We start from the raw sequence: 18,686 nt of genomic DNA on the forward strand, positions 1-18,686 counted from the left end.
GTAATAGGAAGTGACGTGGGTACCATCACATTCAGAAAAGGAGATCAGCTCAGGCCTTTTTGTACAATATGTACTTAGATTTTTTTGTGAGTAATTGTTTATGGTTAACTCCTTGTGCAGATGTTCTAATTGCACTGCAAAGGCTTTTTCTTCAGAATTAATTTAAAATAATTTTTTACTTTTACTGGAAGATACTGATAATCTTAATGGATTTGTATTATTTTGCAGGAAGAGCTTTCTCCCTCATAATCCTCTAGTAATGTTGAAATACTGCTAGCATCTGAGATAGATTAGGAAAAGGGTTTTTCTGTCTTCATTTTTGCATTGCAAAGCTTTACTGTTTATAATATTAGGAAATGAATTGTCATTATTTCTGTGATGAAAAGACTGGTATATGAAAGAAAATCTTCAGGGACCTGACTGGCTTCTTTGTGTGTTGTTGACATGTACTTTCCAGAAAAATGGTGACGTTTTCTAGAATTTTTAAGTACTTCTTTTGCAGTTTTACTTTGACAACCATTTCCAGAATCTTTTTTAATGTTCTGTTCCTATGTAAGCCAAATTGCTCTATACCTCAGGTGATTGATAATGTAGGTATAAATAATTATTTGAAGTATATTTAAGATTTTGATGCAAGACTTTTTTTTTAAAGGGAAAAAATACCTCACCTTCAGGGAAAGCAAAGGCATCACCTGCAAAGAAACCAACAAAACAAGCTGTGCCTCAGAAAGGACCTCTCAGAGAGTTTTTAATGAAAAATCCAGATACAATGCAATCTTCAGAAGCACAAAAGTAAATGAACACAGTTTTCAGGCTTATATATACAGAAAAAATATTTTGACTGAAATTTAGATTACAATTAAGTGTGTATTTTAGTTTTTGTATTATAGCAAAGAGACTAGTTTCTGCACAGTCCTCTCATTTTTCTGATGTAGTTTAGTATAAAATTGGTTTCCACTCAATGAAACAAAATCTGTTGCATTTCTGTTTAATAGCTGTTAATGATTTCAAGTTTCTGTATTAATAATCAAAGATTGTATTTCAGTTGTGTTAGCTTGAGCATGTTGATTCATCAAGGTGGAAAAGCTCTGATAATCTGAGTATTATAAGGTTTTTGAAACTGTGTTGGGGAGTTTATCTGTTACAAAGCTAATAAAATATTTATTATTAAATAAATAATAATAGTAGTAGTAGGAGATTCAGAATTATTTTTGTGGACCTTGTGCTAGTCTTTTTGGACTATCTGTCTTGTAGCTTCCCCAGAACTGTTTTTGATTAAAAAAAATAATAATTCACCTCTTCTTTTGGCAGGTACTTGTTTATATTTGGTGAACTTGCCAATAATATTACCTTCTGACCTAAAAGAATGTGTAGTACTCATAATTTGGTCCTTTGGTCACTTATGGTAATTGGCAAATAGGAAACTATAAATATTTGCACATAAGCAATCATATAACTGATTCTGGAAGTGTTTTAAATAACCTAAAAAGTGTTTCCATATCATCTTCTAAATATTCACCTAAACCATCTAAAGATGTTATTATTCCTCCTTGACAGAAGAAACCCTACCTTATTTAAAATGATTTTCATGGCTTTCAGCAGAAGAAAGGATGTTTAACCTATCTGGGGTTTTTATCAGCCGCTCTTTTGTGTCTTACATAACAGTAATGCTGCATAATTTAATCAAAATTGTATGTGGTATACTATTCTGCCCACATTTTAAAGGTGAAAAACAGGCAGAAAAATAATTTAGATTAATAAAGGAATCAGTTTACAGTTAATTTTAAAAAAAATGAGATTTGGTTTGAATACAACATTGTATGTTTGTCAAGTAATACAGAATTTTTTCATCTCTCATGGAAACCTTAAAAACCTTTGGCTGGAAATCCAAGGCAGGCATCCAGATTTGAAATACTATGTTCTCTTCATACTGGATGTGCTTAACTGCCAAAGCAAAGCAATAAAAAAACCCAAAATCTAGATTTATAGTATAATAGAAGGTCCTCCTGAATTGACTTTGAAGCACATTATATTTGCTATAATAATCTGTACAATTCAGGGACAAATAACTTCAAAATGATCTAAACTCATTAAAGTACTAAGACAATTATCTTATAGAAGCTGGTAAAATATAAAATGGGATTTACTGTGTGTTAAGTGCACGTAAAGAGGGAAAGCACAGTTGCTTTTCTTGACTAAAGCAAAAGTCTTTTGTTTAGAAATATGTCATATGCTTATGCATATTAATCTGGAGAGATGCAACAGAATATCCATGTATCTTTACCAGGACTTTTTTTCTAGAGCTTCAAGAAAACAGTTTCATTTCTTGCTACTTCATATGTTTTGGTTTAGCAAAGCCATGGATAAGTTGAAGAAATTGGCTCATGAAACCTTAGTGATGCTGCTGACTAAATACGTAATCCGAAGTCGCTTTTGTCAAATGTGTCTTGAAGAGATGCCCTGGAAGTCTCAGATGAATATCTATCTGGCCCTTGCACACTACCATCTATTTAAAAAGAACCTGGAAGTGCAATACAATATGGGAATTAGTGGTTCACAGCATCTGGACAGGTACATCTTACTGCACTATCAGTGATTGCTGTTAATAGAGATTATTGTGTTATTGCTGTTACTGCAGACAGATCTGAATTACAATATATTCATATGAACAGTTCAGCTTTCAAATACAAATTACTTGTTACTATGTAAAAGGTTTTGCTTTCCATCCTGTGGACATCAGGCACAGTTTTGGTTGCTAACTTCATTGGTGAGATGAAAGCTTTGAAATATACTATACTAAGTTATTTTTTGGTTCCTTATAATTTGGCTATCATTCATTATTTCTTATTCCTGAAGCTGTTGGAAAGTAATCACTTCTGAGACACTGAATTTTGTGTATGTACATAGAAATTCTTTTTGATATCATATGTGAAGGGTTTTTTTTGTGTTTTCTTCTCTTTCTCCCATTTTGCAGTTACAATATTTTGGATCCTGAGATATTCTCATTAAACAATTCTGGCACTGTATTGGCAAGGGAAGCTGCAGATGATAACATAGGAAAACCAAGTCCTTCTCTCCCTGAAAAGTCAGAAGACACTGAAACCCAAACCTGTAAGAATTTTTATTGGTGCACAACTGTAATCAGTTTCAACTTAACTTTTTGTTTCTCTTAATTTCTGGCTCTTTTGACCTCCATCATTAGTTGCCCACATCACCTTTGGAAAAACAGTCAGTCATGCCAAGACATAGAAGACATTTCTAGGTTTCCTCCTATTGTCATCCATGTTTTTTGGCATACCTAGTATAACAGAAGTCTTAGTAAGTCATGTGGTATATCTAATAATTCTGAGCATTTTTTAATCTATTAATAAATATGTTACATTTTATCAATTAGTTATTCTTTATCCTATAATTTATTAGTAAGTTTGTAAGTTTAAAAAAGAAAAATGATACTAGTTTTAGTTTTGCAGATACCAGACTACCTACACATATTAAATTGATAATATTCCGAATGATTCTGAATGCATTGATAATTTCTTTCAGTTTCTGAGGTTTGTAACTGATTGGTAGTTTCCTTTACATTTCCTAGCAGGTCAAAATTTCCCTGGGTCATTCTGTAAGTAGTTTTAAAGTTATAGACTGGAGCTTATTATTATCTTTCAAATTATAAGTAGAATTTAATTTTCCTTCTCTGCTGCTTTCTCCCCAGTGTTTCCCTCTGCCAGAAGCTACCTCAGGAACAATTTATTTTCTACCACTGTTATTTAATTTCTCTGTCTTTCACATTTAACATTTATTATTATTCTAGCTATTTTTAATCCATGAGGTTCCAACAGGAGCCAAAAGGCTCCTATCTGTGGGTAATTGTGAAATGCAGGACTTTGATTTCCTCAGATGTCAATGGTAGTGTACAAAGTCAGCACAAAGTCTGCATAGGCTCCAGAAGTTCAACAAGTAATCACAGGCCTGGTCTTTTCAATATCTCTTCAGGGACACATTCTTGCCATGGCAGTAAAGATGGAATTTCTCCTCTCTTTCCATGTAGGGCTTCCTTAGGTAAAATCAGCTGTCCTCTTTGCCTTCTCCAAGGAGGTGTGACAAAAACTAGCACTTGAATTTCTGTTTCACTGGTTCTCTTTGCAGCAGACTACTTTTACAGAAACACCTTTGCCTTGATGCTTACCAGTGACTGAGACACACTGAAATTGGCTGAAACCTGATAAAAGTCCTCTTTACTATCTCCTAGCATTTGCAACAGTTATGCTTAAAAGAATTATGTGAAATGTGCAGTTTGTCATAGAGTTCAAGTATTATATAGGAATTAGCTTCTGCCTAGACCTCTAGTTCAGATATTACTATATTCCACTACCATGAACTTTTGCCTTTCCCCTTGGGGGATATTTGATAGTGAATTAAATAATGAAGGGATTCTACACATACCACAGAATTTATCAGAAATCCTCCTTTCTTCCTAGTATCTACTTTAAGAGGACTCTGTTTAAGAAAGATTCTTGCAAGCTTGCCAAGAGATTTCTTGTTGTGGTGATTTCTTCCTAGAACTTAAATGAGGATTGTGTTTTGACTTTGAGGCTGAAAGCTATTTGGTACCCATTAGTATTTTGCTCACACTAGCTTTCATTCCTAAGAAAAAGCATCTTGTATTTTAAATATCATAACCTTACAGACACGATAATCTTAACATTGGCATTTCCTAACATTTAAGTATTTAGCTATTACAGGAAAATCCTAACTGATTGTTTTTTTCTTTTTTCTTTTTGAGAACTTCAACTCAATTTTAACAAGGAGCTTTTTTTCAGCCACAGGTAAATCTCCTAAAACCAGAAATAAACAGAGTCAAACTCCTCGAAGTCGAACAAAGACCAACAAACAGGACCAGGTTCCATCAAATGCCCTTTTACTGAAGCATTTTACAAGCATCTTCTTGCATTTGAAAAGAGCAGTGGTAAGAAGATGTGGTTGGTTTCTTATTAAACTATATATTACTAAGTAGTATTAATTACTAAGTATTACTAATTAATGCACTAAGCATGTCTTGCAATACTTGCTACTTTTTACATGAAAAGACCTCAGGAGATGAAAAGAAAATTCAATGTTTAAAAGTAATGTTTTCTCATCTTCTGAAAAATATCCAAGTACAATGTATGAAATGTCAGCCATATCACCTATCAGAATATATATTCTCTCAGACATTCAGTAATTTATGTAATTGTTCTATTTTTCAATCCACCTTTCTAACTTTCCTTCTCATGTTTGTTAAATTTTTCTGCAAATACTTGCAGATTTAACTTTCTCTTTACAGGTCTTAGTGAATCTCACACTAGAAACAGGAGAACCAGTGGTTGAAGGGAAATGCAGACTAACTGCTCTTCCCATAAAACCTTCTAAACCCAAGTAAAAGCACACCTATAGGTGGTGTGAATTAATTTTTATTTCTTATTCTCACACCAAAACCTACAATTAAATTCACTTATAAATTAGTCCTTCTATGAAAAGGTAAAAATTAAGGTTTTGTAATGCCTAGACTGTAATTCTGAAAGATTATTTATGCCTAAGTTTTTCAATAAAAGAATGAAGCTTTTAATTTCTGCCTTTCCAAGGTATAGTTATATTTTGAATGGTATACACAGGTTCTTGCTCATCGTGGTGGCCACTGGACATTGCTTCAAAATGCTTGTCGAGATCTTTGGAGCTATACTCAAGAATTTCAAGTGATTGCTAACCAGTCACGTTCCCATATGGGTGCATTTTCCATCACCTGGGATCTTCTTTGCAGCACCATCTGGTTGCCATTTTATTTTGCATCAGACATGATCATTGATATGATAATTGACCTACAAGCTAGCAGTTCTCTTAAGGTAAAAATTATTCTATTCAGACAGCTCTTGATTATCAAATTTTCACTAGAGAGAGTTTTCTCTTTCTTGCATTACATTCTGGTATCTTCAAGTTATTCTCTGTAACAAGTTTTTTAGATGACAGTGGTTTCTGATCTCTGTAATTGATTTGTCCTAAAAGCACATTTGAAAATAACAGGTATAATAATGTTTCTTGACTGTAGATTGTGGATCCCGAAGGAGAGTTTTGCATTCCCAGTTGTTTAGGAGGCATTGCGGATGAGAATGGTGGTTCTGCTCTTCACCCCCAGCCTCCCATGGATGATGTGAATGTGGTTGATCTGAGATGGATATGCAATCTGGTTCTAAAAACAATAGAATTGTTGTATCACATGAAGAAGTGGGAAGCACTGGTGCACATAGCTGTACGATTTAACATATTTACACAGTAAGTTATACCAGCTCTAAAAAAACCTTAAAAAGTTAGTATTATATAGTTTATTATACCATTATATTGCTTAATTACTACACTTTGGTTTTTTTTCCAGTGAGAGGTTCACAGAACAAGTGAGTCCACTCCTGGTGTATGCTCAGAGGCAGCTGCTGGAGAGGATACAGCAGTTCAGTGGCTCAGACAGCCATGGATCTCATTTCACAAAATATCTGTCTGATGATGCACAAAAGGTGAAATACAGATTTCTTTTTGGGACACTGACTCTAATGTGAGCTAAATGTGGAGAAGCACTTTCACTGATTAGCTTAATATGCTTTCTGATATGTTCCCAAATAGTCAATTATAACAAATTAATGAACATAATTGATAGAAGTGCATGAAAAGGCTTGTATGACATGATTCCAAGAGCAGCAGGTGATCCAGAGGACATTTTTTCCATGTGCAACATGTCCATGCCGTATTATAAGCCTAAATCTAATTTCATGTTATTTCTTGATGCCACTCTTTTAACCTTAAAATATTTATTGGGATATTACTTTGCTTCTGCATTGGAACACTGCTCCAAAAGTTAATAAAATTGAGTTAAAACAAACTCAGACAATGCCAATTAAAAACTTTAAAAAACTTGATTAGCACAAAAAAACCCCTAAGCAGCTCAGCAAGTTCCTCTCATTAAAAGCTGTGGCTCTATCTATTCTATTCGCTTAACAGTGCCAGTTGGAAATTTTTCATTGAATTAGCTATTAGAAATTAGTTTCACATTTTTTTAAATGTAAGGTTTATTTCTAAGAAGTTTTGCTGAAGTCAGTCTCACTGTGGATATTTTCAGGATATTTCTATCACTAAAGTAAAAGAGGACTTGAAGGAGAGGAGGGGGAAGTGGGATTTGGAGTACCAAAGAGGTTTTTTCTGACCATGGACATGATATTCAGGAGCCATGGCCTTGCCACAGCACAGCAATGCCCAGGGTCTGCAGGGACTCTGAAGGCGCCCGTGGCTTGCAAGGGCAGCTCAGGAGCTCTGTGTTCTCTGTTTCCTGCTGGCTCTCTCTGGCCCAGCCATTCAAACATGGTCCTTTGTCTGTAGAAGGGCACCACAGCATAGTGGTACCCTTATAGTGCTGGTAACTGAGCTGTGGAAAAGTAATCATAGTTTAGAAAGACAGTTCACAGATTAAAGACTAGTGTTAGCTAATAGTAATAAGGATTTCAGGTAAGAAATTTGGAGTTTATGGTTGCATTTCATAAATAAATGCCATTCAGAGAATTCTAGAACTAGTTCTGTTGGTCCTTCTGCTTCTGAAGTGGTGTAACTACATTGACAAAATAAAAAGTCTTTTGAGGATTAGTCCTTTACAGAAGTCTGGAAGTTTGCTTCTCTGCCAGAGTTAGGCTGCTGTTGTTACTTGCTTAGAGCTATTTTGTACCTCTGTATTTAGCATTCCATTGTGTTTCCCAGGCAACATGTCCTTTAGGCATGCTTAGTGACAGGTTCTGTGCAAGCATGCATTCATCTGGAGAAAAAAAGGTGGAATATTTGCACAACATCAAGGAGTTGCTAATGATTATGGCAAATACCAAGTAAGAGACGAGACAAGTTTTAAGAGACAAATTTTAGTGCAGCAACTTCGAAACACTTATATGCAATGTTTAGGTGTGGATGTTTCACCTCTTACTGACAAAAGTACTAGTTATGGGCCACTGCTGTCTTTCTTAATTAGTCCTCTTTTATTTTGTCATAGTCCTCTTTTATTTTGTCATGTGACTGTGTATATAGATATTTAACTGTAAGAACTAAATGTAGATTTTTCTTATTCAGTTCTTATGAAACAAATCCTGCTTTTTAGATGAGATGCAGAAACTACATAGGGTACAAATTACAGCTGCCTGTTGCTCGTTCTGCCAGTGAAGGGGTTTTTCCTGGACGCTTTTTCAATCCTCCAACAAATAAGGATTCTACAGGTCAGAGCACAATTTAGTATTGTGTGTTCTCTTTTCTCCCAGAGTTTTGTCTTTGTTTCATACTGAATTGGTTTTATAAATTCTGTTTCTATTTCTTATCATAGTCTTCCACTTCTCCTACAATTTGTCTTTTATTATAAACTGAGCTTTCTCTTCAAATTAGTGTTCTTGATATTTTGGATGTATTGTAATGTTGTCAAGATCTTTCAGAATATATTCAGACTATGTCTGAAAGCAGAGAAAAGCAGGTGCCAGATAACCTACAGCCTATGAGGCAGCATGGGCGTCTTGGTCCAGCTTTGTTCTGTTATTTTTGGATATCCAGCAATACACTCCTAAGTTTGCGTGAATAGCACTGTTATTGACAGAATAAACGTTCCTGGTGGTTAATAAGTTGCTTCAATTCATAAAGCAACAGGAAAAAAAGGGGGAATATTTTAATATACTTTAGTTTTGATGTTACAAAAATGTTCAAATTTGTTTTACAGGCTGATTTACTAACGTTATTTATTTACATATTACAATTTTTTTCTCCATAATTATTAATTGGCTTTAGATCACAATCAAGCAAAAGCCCTAGTTTCTGTGCCTCTTGATGTGAATGATACACTGAAATGTTTTAAAGAAACTCTAGAAAAATCTAAATATCAAAGCAGAGCACTGAGACACAGCAGGAAACTACTTTCATTATTTCTTGCGCACACACAAGGTGAGTGCTTCATTGAAGTGTTTTGCCCTTAATAAAGTGTATATGCAGTTAAAATAGCAAACATTGAAAGGAACAGATTTTTCTAAATTCAAGTTTTAGGTACTGACAATTAGAAAAAATATAGAATATGAAGTTAAATTTGAAGTTCTATATGCACAAGCTCTAAGCCTTATTTCCTATGATTTGTCTAATAGTTGTATGATACTTTTTTTTTCCATGCAGCTGTGTCACCTGTCTGTCTGCAGCTATACCTCTGTCAGAGGACTGACTGGTGGATCTTTCCAAGTTTATTTTCATTAACAGAACGCATACCCTTTGGTTACACTGACCAATGAATTATGTCCAATAAGTTGAATTAGGAGACACACAGAATTAGAGCATTGGAAACTAAATGGAAATGGGGTACACAGAAACTTTATATTAGTTTGATTAACATGTTTTGGAAATATTTGGGGTCCTAGAAATACAGCAAACTGATCATATAAACAACTGATATTATCATATAAACAAATTGATCGTATAAATCACTTTTCCTATCTAGAAAATACTGGAAGAGCAATCAGCAGTCATATCTCTTCAAGCAGGAAGCTGAAATTTAGCGTGGTAGATGAAGTGATATTTCTACCGACACCGTGTGACCTTTCTCAAGAAAAATATAATTTCTCCAGTATGGTTGAGGGTAGACCAATACCAAAGTCGCACCTTTCAGTAATTACGTCTTCCTATGAAAAAACAATAGGTAATTTTTTTTCATAAATTTCTGCTTGCAGATAAAAAGTAACAACATTCTGCCTATCTGTGTTTATGTATGTTTATTCCATTGGTATTTTTCCTCTGTCAGACAGCTGTAACTGTCCCAAGGCTGGTTTCTAGGAAAGTACAACCTTCTTCCTCCTAATTGAGGAAATCTGCATTAGATCCTAAACAAGCCGCTAGTTGGTTCATAATTGTTATGGTTATCTCATTTTATGAATAAGCATTACTTCAGTGGTGTTATGCTGATTAATCCCCAATTCTGAATTTGATATAATGTTTAGGAGATTCATTTTAATTCCATGACAGTTTTTTTTTTTCTAGCAAACAGACTTTAGATTCTGTGTATTTGGATATGTGACTTAGTTACTTGGTTTCCATCTTACATTCTGGTATGGCTTTACTCATACAGTCACAGCTCCTGATTTTGCTGTATGGCTAAACAGGTCAAGTATAGTAGCTCTAAGTGGTTTTATTTGCAGCAAAGGTTCCAAAAATGTGTCTGTGAGAGTGTTTCTGTGCTGTATGCAGGCAGAGTTGTTTAGCAGGGCCAGTGACCTGCTTTCCACTTTATCTTGTGAACAGGAAGAAATTCGAGAGGCCTGACAAAACAAAAATACAAAAGATTATGTAAACAGGTCCATATATCTTTATTTTTGCTTTCAAAGTTAGTTGTAATAAGAAATGGTACATTGGAAGGTAAAATGTACAAGACCAATAAATTTTAAAAAAATATTCATGCATTGATTTACATGTGAATTCATGTCTACTCATGCCAAATTTGTGCAAGGTTCAGTAACCTTTTTAATGATATGATTTTTTTTTTAATTGATGAAAAATAAATTACAGGAATCCTTGAAATGAGTAGCCAGAGAGACCTCAAGGTACAGGCTCTACATGAACTTGGAAATCTTCACTTTTATGCTGGAAATAAAAGGTACCTAGTTACTGGATAAAAAAGAGCACAGTTTCTTTTTTTTTTAGTTGTCAGTCCTATACCTCTCAACTGTCTCATAAGTTCTTGTGCTGTCCATTAGTTCTTTCATCTAACTTACTACTGGCTGTATTTTGAGAGGGCTTTTTTCTATACGTTGTTTATTTTTCTTAGCTACCTAATTGCCGTTGAGCAAATTAATGATACATTCTTTATTTTAAAGAAGTAATGTCTATGGCTTGATGATTTGAGTCCAAATAAGTCTCTTGACCAGGAATGATATCTCTTTTGTGTTATAGAGATATCATTATAGAAAATGTTACAGAAAATGTGTTTCAGTTTTTGACCCAATCAGAATTAGTTAAATCTCAGGCAATAAAGAAAAAATGAAGCAGATCTTATCTTCCACTTGGGAAAATGTCAGCAATATGATGGTATTTTTGATGCTACAGAGCTGCTTTTAAATACTGGTGTCAATCCCTTGATGAAACACTCAACATTGCTGATGCTCTTAACACCTGGCAAGAGTTATATTTTCCAAAAGATGCTACAGACTGCTTTGCAGTTGGAAGATCAACTGATATGAGTGAGAAATTTCTTTCTCAGGCTGGAGCTTGGGGATGTTTACATGCAGCAGTCCTAGTGGCTAAGATAGCTCAGTAAGTATCATACCCCTATGTGTATTTCTATCCTATTTTAAACAAATTGTTCATCCAAGATATGAGGCAACTTCAAATTAATTAAAAACCAATAATGAGTTGTTATAAAAAGGACTCATCAAAAGCAGAGTAATTTTTCCTTTCAGGGAGAAATTTGTTTCTTTGGAGAAAACTGTTTTTTCCCTTTTCTACAGTGCTTGTCTTTGATCATAAAGGCAGATGTATGTTATATGGAGAGATCATTAAAAGAAAACAAAATGACAAAAAGTCATAAGTACAAAGATTTTCAGTCATATTGATTTTCAATCAAAATATCACATTTTCCAAGTTAGTGCACATATTAAATATTAATGTCAGATTTACTGCCTAAAGTACTAGTTTTCTGGTGAATTAGAAGTAAATGAAATTTTATTTACTGTATAAAAATCTACCATCAATAAATATTTCCATCCAGTACTCCTTCACTGCTGGTAAAACACTGTGAATGTAATTCTGAGCTGTTCTTCAATGTATTGTACAAAATATAAATCTAGAAGTACCCAAGGCAGCATTAAATGACCTTAGAAATGCTATAACCATGAAAGGGCAGAGTTTCATCTTTGAGTAAATTGCCTTACCTGTGAAGCAGGTTGTATTAATAGCACTGTAACATATAAGCCAAGGTAGCTTTGCAAGTAGTAGCATGGGTATTTCAGAATGAAGTGGCATTGCCACACTTAGAATTAGCACCCAAAAGGAAAAGGAGTGAATTTAACTTGATTACAAAGGACATCTCTTTTAATTCAGAGCTGTGGTTCAGTCTTAGGTGAGACCAAATGCCCAGCTGCCTTTACAGGTGTTTGTGGCACCTATTTGCTGCACTGGGTACTATCCCTTTGCTGCTAATATGTCCATTCCAAATCCTGGCAGGATTTGGAGGGAGCTGTCCTCCTGGCTTCTCCCTCAGGTGGTTCTTTTGACTTGGGCTGTTAAACATCTTTCTCTTGAGTTGCTCTTTCTACAACAACTTAGTCATAGGCTATAAAATGGAGATGGAAGGATTCTGCTATTGAAGTAAAGATTTCTAGGATTGTTAATCATAGGACTATCCTACTACCAGGATGGTTTAAGGCTCTGGTGAGGTATTATGTGGGAATCATTACATTTAGCTAGACGTCTGCCATGGTAAACTCCACATGTTGGTTTTCTTAGGCTTCCTTTTTGGAAAGAAATACACTTTAAAGTGTGAGTTGCCTAATCTGCTTTATAGTTTTAGTTTTGTATGAGATGGAGTTTGCACTTAGATTGCCTGTGTTTCTCCTGTAAGTTTGAAGATAGTCTAGACAACTCTCTTTGTCTAGGTATGTCTTTGGTCAAAAGCTTCTTTACATGGTGTGGCTGAGCACCTATTTAAAAACAGGCAGTTGTTTTCAGTAGGAAAAACATCTGAATTGTGTTAGTATTATTATCACATCAGACTAAAAACCCAAGGATTTTAATAATTTATATTGATGGCTACATTATTATTTCTTATTATTTGTTGTGCTTTAGGTATATAACAACATCAAATATAAGATTAAGAACAAAATACTGCTATTTTTCTGCAATACTTTTTAAGGTAAGAATGCAATTTCAGTTCATATTCATGAAGTTAACAAATTGCTTCTAAAATGACCCTCTGTCATTTAATTATGTTAAAATAATTCTATTCTTGTTTTGGTTGTAAAGGAAAAATGGAGATCGCAGGTAGCTGACAATTTATGCATATTAGATACAATGGTTTTATTCATTGTTTTTTAACATTATTTCTATATTATAGCCTAAAAATTATCACTTCAATAGGAGGCTAGAGTGTCTCAGAGAAAAAATACTGAAAAGGGAAGATGACTAAAACATTTGATAGTCAAATATATTTTTCTTCTCTTGAAGTATTCTGCTCAGGAAGAGCTGGATGGCATCAACAACAGCAGAGTGCTGTCTTTTACATCTGTAGAGTCTTCACAGATTGGCTTAAATTTTCAACCAAGAGCACATACTCTTTAGAAAAAAGCAATTTTTGAATATTTTTTAGCACTGAAAAATATTAGTTTGTAATACTAAAATCTGAACTCTATAATAAGTTTGCTCTAAAACCAGAGGATATTAAAAATGATCCTGTTTCACTCACAAAGAATATAAGATCATTAAAATTAAGTTTGCAGACTTTCAGGAAAAGGACCTACAGAGAAAAAAAACAATGTTTCAGTTTGCTTTTAAATGGAAGTTAAGATGTCAGTTTCAAAAGTGGCACAGGGAAAAGAACTGCAAGTATTCTGCCAGTTATACTCTACCAGGATTGATGATTACTCATCCCAGTGCAGCTTCAGGGAGTTATCTGGTTTGTTCCAAAACCAAGCAATGTCACTGTCTGGTATCTTGTGTCATGATTGTGACTGTGAGACCTGTCCTAGGCCACATTGGAAAACTTATTAGGTTCACCAAAGGGAGAAGAAGTTGAAGAAACAAAGGTAAAGGAGAATTTTTACTTGCTTCTAGCACTGTAATTGCTGAACAATTACAAAGCAGAACAATGGTGGTTCCTCTTTTTGACAGAAATGGTAGCAAGCATTTGTTCCAGTTGTGTAACAGAAGAAATAATTGTGACTTGACTGAAGTGGGTCTGATATTAATTGGGATAGAAGCAGCTTGCAGGGTGATTGTCTTGAAAAATATAATCAATTACTGTCACAGCACTGCAAGAAGTTCAAGCCGTAATTTGTTCCCTGAATTGGAAAGCTTTTATAACCTTGTTTAAATTCCACCTCTGGTGTAGGCTTTAGGCTTGTTAATATCTCTGATCTGAGTGTAAATGCAAATTTCTCTAGGATATAATTGTTAATTATACCAAGATAAACACAATTGGGAAGGAATATCCAACATCAGGTAGAATGTTAGCATTCTTCCCTTTTTCAGAGAGAACATTTAAATTATTTCCTTGAATTTCATATTAGTTTTTAGTTATATGATTTAGGCTGTGCTAGCTGACCTAGTTAAAGGTGGAGCTAGAGTGAAACAAGCTTTGAACTGTTGTTATAGTGAGCAGCTCTCCCAGAAATTATTAAATTTCATATTAGCTTTAAGTTAAATTATTTAAGCTGCACTAACTGATAAGCTGCACTGTCTGACCTAGTTAAAGGTGGAACTAGCTTTATACCGGCCCTAAAGTCAGCAGCTCTCCCATAAACAGTGGGAGGCATACTGTCCTTAGACTATTTCCAGCTAGTTTATTTCTCCATCAACTTCACACATAAAACATTTTCTCTAGGAATGTATTCAATATTGTGGCTGGAAACAGCTGAATAATTAAGGCATTGATGGACGTGTGTTTATGAAGTAGTTTATGAGTTGAAGTTTATGGTGTCTCACTAATACCTGCTCACCTTTTCACAAATAATTCATTAATTCATTGTTATTACTTTCAGACCTTGTTTAGAGCTTCTCTTCCCCATCCAACATCTGACTGTGACTTTGCACAATATGAAACAAATATTCTTATTCCTGGTATTGACCTTTTCTCTGATCGCTACAGAGCTGATATCTCTACTGTAGTTGCAAGTCTGAATTTCATTATGCTTGAACTACATTCTGTGAAGCAAAATTTAATAGTAAGTATTGTTTTTATGGTCTGGAAATGATTTTAAGACACCTAGTCTTACTTTCTTGTGTGGGTGTATTTATGAGATAACCTCATTAGCAAAATACCCCTATGGCTAGGTTCTGTGGCACTTGAACAAGGTATAGCTTGCTGCATACAGATTTTAGAAAACACAGCAAAATTTTTTATTCTGGAAGATGGCAACACATGGTTTGTTTAGCTTAGGCATTTTAGAGAAAATTTTCTATTGTATGCTACTTAAAATACACTCTACAGAAAAATACTTTAGATGCAGTATGTCCAGAATGCTTTCAGTACTTCAACTTCCAGCAGATAAAAGTCCCTTTTGGTTTCTCCTTTCCATGTTCTCTTATTCCTCTGTATTTTTATTGTTTTCATAACTTCCCTCTTATGCTGGTCATAATCCTATTTCCTCCATTTAATGTCTGACCATTTCCACTTTAATCCAGCTTCCTTCAAAGATGCAGTGTTGTACATTAGAATAAATAGATTGAATTGATTACTACTACTGAAAAAGGTGCAATACTCTCTCTTTTGTAATTTGGTCCTGTATGCGCCAACAGAATTTCCTGTCAGGTGATTATTTTATGCCTCTGTAGATCAAACATGACAGAACACTCTCCATCTGAAAAAGTAGATAGATTTTTTCCAGCTTTGATGAGTTGAATCCACTTATGACAAGGTCCTGCAAGTGGCAGAGGCAGTGTCAGGAAGCGAAAAGATTGCAGGGCTGGCAGCAAGGAGGAACAAAGGTTAGGAGGTAGGGATGGAAGAGGAGTTAGACAGGAGGAGGCAGAAAGGTGTTACGCTTTTTTTTTTGTCAGCAAGTCAATTTTTGGATTGATTTCTTTTGAAACTTCAGGCTAACTGCCATTGTTGCTTTTTCCCATTCTGCATTACTGGAGTTCACTTTGTTATTTAGCTTTGTGTAACTGTCCTGGCTGTGGGAGATCGAGTAAAATCCAGGAGCAGACAATTACCTGGAGGCAGAAGCTCTTAACTTGACTGCTTGCTTCACGTGGCCATGCACATCTTTGATTCTTTCTGCACTTTTGCCAGCAGAATATAGATCCAGTTCATGGATCATGCTCAAAGCAATTGCAGTTTTAGCTGAATGAGAGCTTCATTTCCCCTGAATGCTTATTGTGTGGGAATGTTTTGGATGGTGGGCGCTAAGTTGATTTGTCACTTAAATCAAAATACATCAAGATTCAAGTTTTATTTTTAATAAAACTTCAAAGACTAATTTTGTTGAACTACTTCAAATATCAATAGGAAACTGTATGGGTACAATTAAAACATTTGCCTCAAGCATTTGTAATCCAAATTCAGAAGTATTAAGCTACATTATGAAAACTTTAAGTGAATTTGACAAAAATCTAACTATGCTGTTAGCATTTTCTAAGCTTGGGGACATTTTAAAGTGAAGAAAAATGTAAAAGCTGAACAGTAATTAAATTTTGGAAGTTCTTTCATTTCCAATAAACACATACATCTGTTAGGAAAGAATCTGCTTTTTCTGAAATATTGTATACCAATAGATCATAGAATCATAGAATGTTTAGGTTTGAAAGGGACATTTAAAGGTCATATAGTTTCAACCTCCCATGCTGAGGGCAGGGTTGCCTCCCACTAGACCAGGTTGCTCAGCACCTCATCCAGCCTGGCCTTGAACACTTGCATGGTTGGGGCATCCACAAGTTCACAGGCAACCTGCTCCAGTGCCTCACCACCCTTGCAGTAATGAACTTCCTCCTAATATCTTACCTAAATTTCCCTTCTTTTGCTTTGTACCCATTACTTCTTGTCATATTACTAAAGTTCCTGATGAAGAGTCCCTCTCCAGCTTCCCTGTAGGCCCCCTTCAGATCCTGGAAGGATATACAGTGTCTCTATACTTTAATAGAGCTCAGTTTTAAAATGTTTTTTGTTAGTTGTCCCTACAAAAAAACTAAATTTGAAATGAATGTAAATAAATTTATCAATAAGTCTCATCACCATCCACTTTATTTTACAGCTGGTATAATTTCACTTAGTTGCATGACTTAATTGTGTTTATTTTAAAAAGATCACAGAATTCTATTCTTCTGTTAATTGCATTGAAAAAATATGACATCAAAATGCAGACAGTTTTAGAAATCCCTTGTATCAACCTATTTCTGGTAGGTTTACTCAGTAGTGATGTGAAATACCCCACCTTGAACAGAGAGAATAATTTGGACAAACTTCACTTCCTACATTGTGAATCACATACAAGGGGTTAGCTTTAGTGACCTGAAGAACTTTTTAACATGTTAATCTTTCAGAAAGCGTAAGAGAAGTATTGATGGCATGTAATGGTCAAAGCAGTAATCTTATATTATCCATATACTTTTGAAATGTAATTGCAATGTGTATTTCCATGGTTGTACCCTGTATGATGTTTATAGCTGCATGATCTACTATTTTGTTACAGATTTTACCTCTGTTCACATTATACCAGTATATTGTATCTGAGCTTTGTAAGGACCCAGCTAAATGTATTGAAGGAAGAATCCTCAAGGTAATCAAATAACTTTCTCTTTCTCAAAACACATTGTATTTCAAGTAAACTTTTCAATTCTTTGTTTAATGTAGTCAATTTAATATTCTTATATTTCTACTATGAAAAGTAATGCTTTAAAATTCAGCTGTTGCTTAGTGTTTCTTAGCAGTTGGTAGGGGTACTGTCTAAATGCAAATATTATTTATATTCTCAATTTTAGTAGCATGTAGAGCTATTTAAAAAGTTTTACTGTTAATTTCCTGCATAGGCTGTTGAGTGCTTCCATAAATTCTTTCTACTCTCTTTTTAATGAAGAGGGGCTTTTCTTTCTTTGGTCCAGACTTGTCACTTGTTATTTTTTATCTTGTTCTACTTTTCTTTGAAATGTTTTCTTAAGTGCAGAACATGAATGACTGGTTTTTTTCCCCAAAGGCTCACTTCTGGATGTGTTCTTACTATCATGGTAGAACAAGGTTCCATGAAATCTAGGAACAGATTTTTGTCTTTTCACTAATGTTCACCTTTTGTTGTTGTGTAAATAATTTGGGAGTTCTGGGTGTGTTTTTTTAAAAACATCTAACTATCAAGAGTTTTTAAGACAAAGTGATATTGGTTTTAGATATTTTCAGAAAATGTTGATATGGGCTAGGTAGAGTAGCTGAGTACTACAAGATTAAGATGAGTAAAAACTATGAAAGAGATTTTTTAAGGGGCTGAGCTTGGACAGGCAGTCAAAACTCTTACCAGATGAAGCAAGTTCTTTCCCTTATTCAAGATGAAGTTTTTAAAGAATTTGCTTTTAAAGGTGAAAGACACATCTTTGAAATTATTCACTATAATATGTAAAAGATTTCTGTCCATTGAAGATCATTCTCCATCAATGTACTATTCTGGTAGCCAAATCTATTTGAAAATTACCTTTAAACAGATTTTATTTTGAGAAAAAAGAATAATGAATAACATTCAAATCAGAGGCTTTGTCATTTTTTCATAGATTAAAGCACTTACAGATATAGGATTTTTTACGGGGGCCTTTCATGAGCTGTCTTTGCTTATTTCGGGAGAGAGAATTCCATGGAAAATACCAGCAGGATACAGATGTACTGGACCAGTGCAGGTAAACACCAGAAAAGTATGACATGGAGCTGTAACAATCCATTTTTCTTCATGAAACTGCACATACTCCATATCTGCATGTTCCTA

At 34.5% G+C, this 18,686-nt stretch overlaps 1 protein-coding gene across 1 annotated transcript in view; it reads left to right on the forward strand.

Moving 5' to 3' along the window:
• CFAP54 (cilia and flagella associated protein 54) overlaps positions 1-18,686 on the forward strand; it is a 102,161-nt gene that overhangs the window by 49,325 nt on the left and 34,150 nt on the right. The window contains exons 33-48 of the mRNA XM_064733592.1: positions 653-792; positions 2,353-2,571; positions 2,975-3,111; positions 4,818-4,963; positions 5,649-5,876; positions 6,080-6,303; positions 6,404-6,539; positions 8,156-8,270; positions 8,827-8,979; positions 9,521-9,718; positions 10,582-10,669; positions 11,119-11,325; positions 12,856-12,922; positions 14,766-14,948; positions 17,415-17,501; positions 18,478-18,600. Of these exons, the coding sequence (XP_064589662.1) occupies positions 653-792; positions 2,353-2,571; positions 2,975-3,111; positions 4,818-4,963; positions 5,649-5,876; positions 6,080-6,303; positions 6,404-6,539; positions 8,156-8,270; positions 8,827-8,979; positions 9,521-9,718; positions 10,582-10,669; positions 11,119-11,325; positions 12,856-12,922; positions 14,766-14,948; positions 17,415-17,501; positions 18,478-18,600 (2,451 nt within the window). The remainder of the gene's footprint in view (positions 1-652; positions 793-2,352; positions 2,572-2,974; positions 3,112-4,817; positions 4,964-5,648; positions 5,877-6,079; positions 6,304-6,403; positions 6,540-8,155; positions 8,271-8,826; positions 8,980-9,520; positions 9,719-10,581; positions 10,670-11,118; positions 11,326-12,855; positions 12,923-14,765; positions 14,949-17,414; positions 17,502-18,477; positions 18,601-18,686) is intronic.

The sequence above is a fragment of the Zonotrichia leucophrys genome, chromosome 1A (assembly GCF_028769735.1).
Source record: "Zonotrichia leucophrys gambelii isolate GWCS_2022_RI chromosome 1A, RI_Zleu_2.0, whole genome shotgun sequence".
NCBI lineage: Eukaryota > Metazoa > Chordata > Aves > Passeriformes > Passerellidae > Zonotrichia > Zonotrichia leucophrys.